The following is a 2,909-nucleotide window of genomic DNA, read 5'->3' on the forward strand; positions in this document are numbered from 1 at the left end:
TCATTTTATGCATGTGTCTTATCTCTACAGTGTAACCTGATGTTTTACGTTCTAATATTTCTTTCATATGCTTATTTACAAAGATGGTCAACATGTCCCAATTTTGAAGAAATAGCCCCAGGAAATAACTGCTAAAAATATGTGTTCAATGTTTTTTTGCCTCCTTTTTATACTGATTCAGTCAGATGCCATGTTTAAGTATCCAAAACAAAAGTCCTTTTCCTCTGAGGAATAATAAATTATGTGAAATCCCTCACATTATATCAGGCACAGGGGACGTGCACACATAGAGTGTGATGTCATTGGTGAGAAGTTTCCAGTGGCAGGAGAGAGTTCAGCCCTGGAATTTATCTTCTGCACATCTCAGCTTTCCCACAAGCTAGCTCTGTGGCCTTGGGCCAGTTGCACAGTCTCTCTGAGTCTCATTTTCCTCATATTTAAATCACAATGCCAGTAACTTTTTTGGGTTGGTCGGAGCGTTAAATAAGATAATGAAGGTAAAACATCTGTCACCAGATTTGCAGTCCATGCCACCCATTATTTTTACATATGTAAGCTCATACCATCGTATTTGTAAGCTGTCAGGAAATGTCAGCAATCTCCGATGAGAGAGAAACAGATTTTCTTTAATAACTGTAGTCTGGAAGATTAGATTATTTTACCACTATATGAAATCATCTGAAGTATTTTTCTGTAAAACTGTTTGAAATGAAAAACATAGTCTAGAAAACTTGTTTTATAATTTTCAGCTTGCTTGATTGCAGGTTTACCAACTTGAATTGTGATATTTAAATATTGACCTGTTCTTTATGATTGGATAGCATTACGGTAAACCGAAAACCTTTTTTCAGTTCTTATCGTTTGCTCTCTACTCTAAGTCCCACCGCTGAGCAGCAAGGTGTTCCTGTTTCCAGTAAGATTACCCACGCTTCATTTGTTTTTAGTCTGAAAGCTTGGCTGTTTCTACCGACTGGAAAACTTTGTTGGTTTTAAATTTTTGTTACGAAAAACAACTTTTAATAAAATGTGACTTTTAGAGTTTTTTAAACATTTTCATCAAGAAATTTAATTCAGGATATATTTACATGGGCATATTTTCAGAAGTAAAATATTTTGGAAATTTGGTACAGTTTCATAGTTTAGGAGAAATTTAGCTAGACTTCTTGCAGAATGGCATTGTTTTTATTTAGAACTTTTTTGGTTCATGTTTTTTCTTCCTGACATTTCTAGAAACGGTTGGAACAGCAGAAGCCTACAGTAATTTCAGCTTCCACCACTTCCCCAACAAACAGTACAACTAGTACCATCTCTCCAGCACAAAAAGTTATGGTGGCCCCTCTGAGTGGCTCAGTTACAACTGGAACCAAAATGGTACTGACTACTAAAGTTGGATCTCCAGCTACAGTAACATTCCAGCAGAACAAGAACTTCCATCAAACCTTTGCTACCTGGGTTAAGCAAGGCCAGTCCAATTCAGGTACACAACTGTGATTAAATAAAATATTGCTTTCATTTAAGGAAAAGAATCTCAGTCGATTACCTGCTGGGATAAAACATCTCTCTAGAAAATTGTTTTTCTTCTGCAGCTGATTGAGCAAGTAAGCCGTAACAGTTGGTTTGTTACAGACAATATTCATAATATTACATTAGCAAAACTCCTCTCACATTGTTTCACTTTCAACATTTACATAGTTCCCTTTGGAGAGGAATTTTTTTTTTTTTAATACAAAATGAACCACATTTCATGCATTGGTGCCCTTCCTAGAAATCACTACGTTGCTGGTTATTTTAAATCTAAAGCTTATTAAATGTCTTATACCCCATTAGCCACCAGCACAGCTGCCACATCTGCTACAACCATTGCCAGCACAGGTCAGACGTTCCAAATTACAGGCAGTCCAGTCACTATGGCAGGAAAAGTAATTACCAAACTGCCACTTCCTGCAAACAGCAAGATTGTCGCTGTAAATGTGCCAGCAACACAAGGAGGTAAGGGAAATGTGAAGAGTTTTAATTCACATTTGCCAGATCATACTGTTGCCATTATTTTCCATTTCCGTTTCACTGATTTCAGTCCTCGGATCTCACATTCTATGTAGCCCACTATAAAACCCTGCCACATGTAGTTTCTCCTCAGAAACCGAGCAGCACCTGACACTGTTTATTAAAGGGGCAGTTGTTAATTACTCCTTTATCTTTTTTTAAGGCGTTGTTCAAGTACAGCAGAAAGTCCTGGGTATCATTCCATCAAGTACAGGTACTAGTCAGCAAACCTTCACTTCATTCCAGCCCAGGACAGCAACAGTCACAATCAGGCCCAATACCTCAGCCTCTGGAGGAACCACAAGCACTTCACAAGTAAGAATTCTTCACAGATTTATTTTGTTTTGAAATGTTAACCACATCAAGATTTTAGAATGGCCTCTTCCAGGATTAATTCAGCTTCCAATTTTTCTTTGCCTTTTACTTAATCTCTGACAGAATACTGATTTTTTTAAAAATTCTGTTATATTTCTAAACAAAAGTGATACATGAACTTTTAATTTTTAACGTAGTTAAAAGCACTTTAGTTAGTAGAGTTCATGAATCATAAGAATTGCTTTTCAGAATTTTATAAAGAAAACTCCTTTATATAAAATAATGGACAGCACTGGACCATCCAAGGAAACTTCCTGTGCAGTTAAGAAATAGTATGAAAAATACAATCCATAGCATGATAACTAGTTTGTAATTAGCTGCTCTGCACTCAGTAGATACATCATTTCTTTGGCACTAGTATTATGGAAAAGGTTTAAAGTTTTGCAGATTTGAAAATGTTCTGAACCTTACTATAAAACTGAAAATCACATGCTCTCTAGTCTTCCCTTTAAAACTATGAAAGGACATTTGGTTTCTGATCTAACTCTTCT

General features: G+C 36.2%; 2 protein-coding genes across 2 annotated transcripts in view; both read left to right on the plus strand.

Moving 5' to 3' along the window:
• The window catches only part of BPTF (bromodomain PHD finger transcription factor), a 130,017-nt gene that overhangs the window by 95,884 nt on the left and 31,224 nt on the right, over nucleotides 1–2,909 (plus strand).
• On the plus strand, nucleotides 1,210–2,406 carry LOC111744875 (nucleosome-remodeling factor subunit BPTF-like). Its single transcript, XM_023535635.1, has 3 exons — nucleotides 1,210–1,477; nucleotides 1,828–1,989; nucleotides 2,207–2,406. Exons 1-3 carry the CDS (start codon nucleotides 1,327–1,329, stop codon nucleotides 2,389–2,391), a joined length of 498 nt encoding a protein of 165 aa, XP_023391403.1. The 5' UTR covers nucleotides 1,210–1,326; the 3' UTR covers nucleotides 2,392–2,406.

The sequence above is a fragment of the Pteropus vampyrus genome, unplaced genomic scaffold (assembly GCF_000151845.1).
Source record: "Pteropus vampyrus isolate Shadow unplaced genomic scaffold, Pvam_2.0 Scaffold143, whole genome shotgun sequence".
Taxonomy (NCBI): domain Eukaryota; kingdom Metazoa; phylum Chordata; class Mammalia; order Chiroptera; family Pteropodidae; genus Pteropus; species Pteropus vampyrus.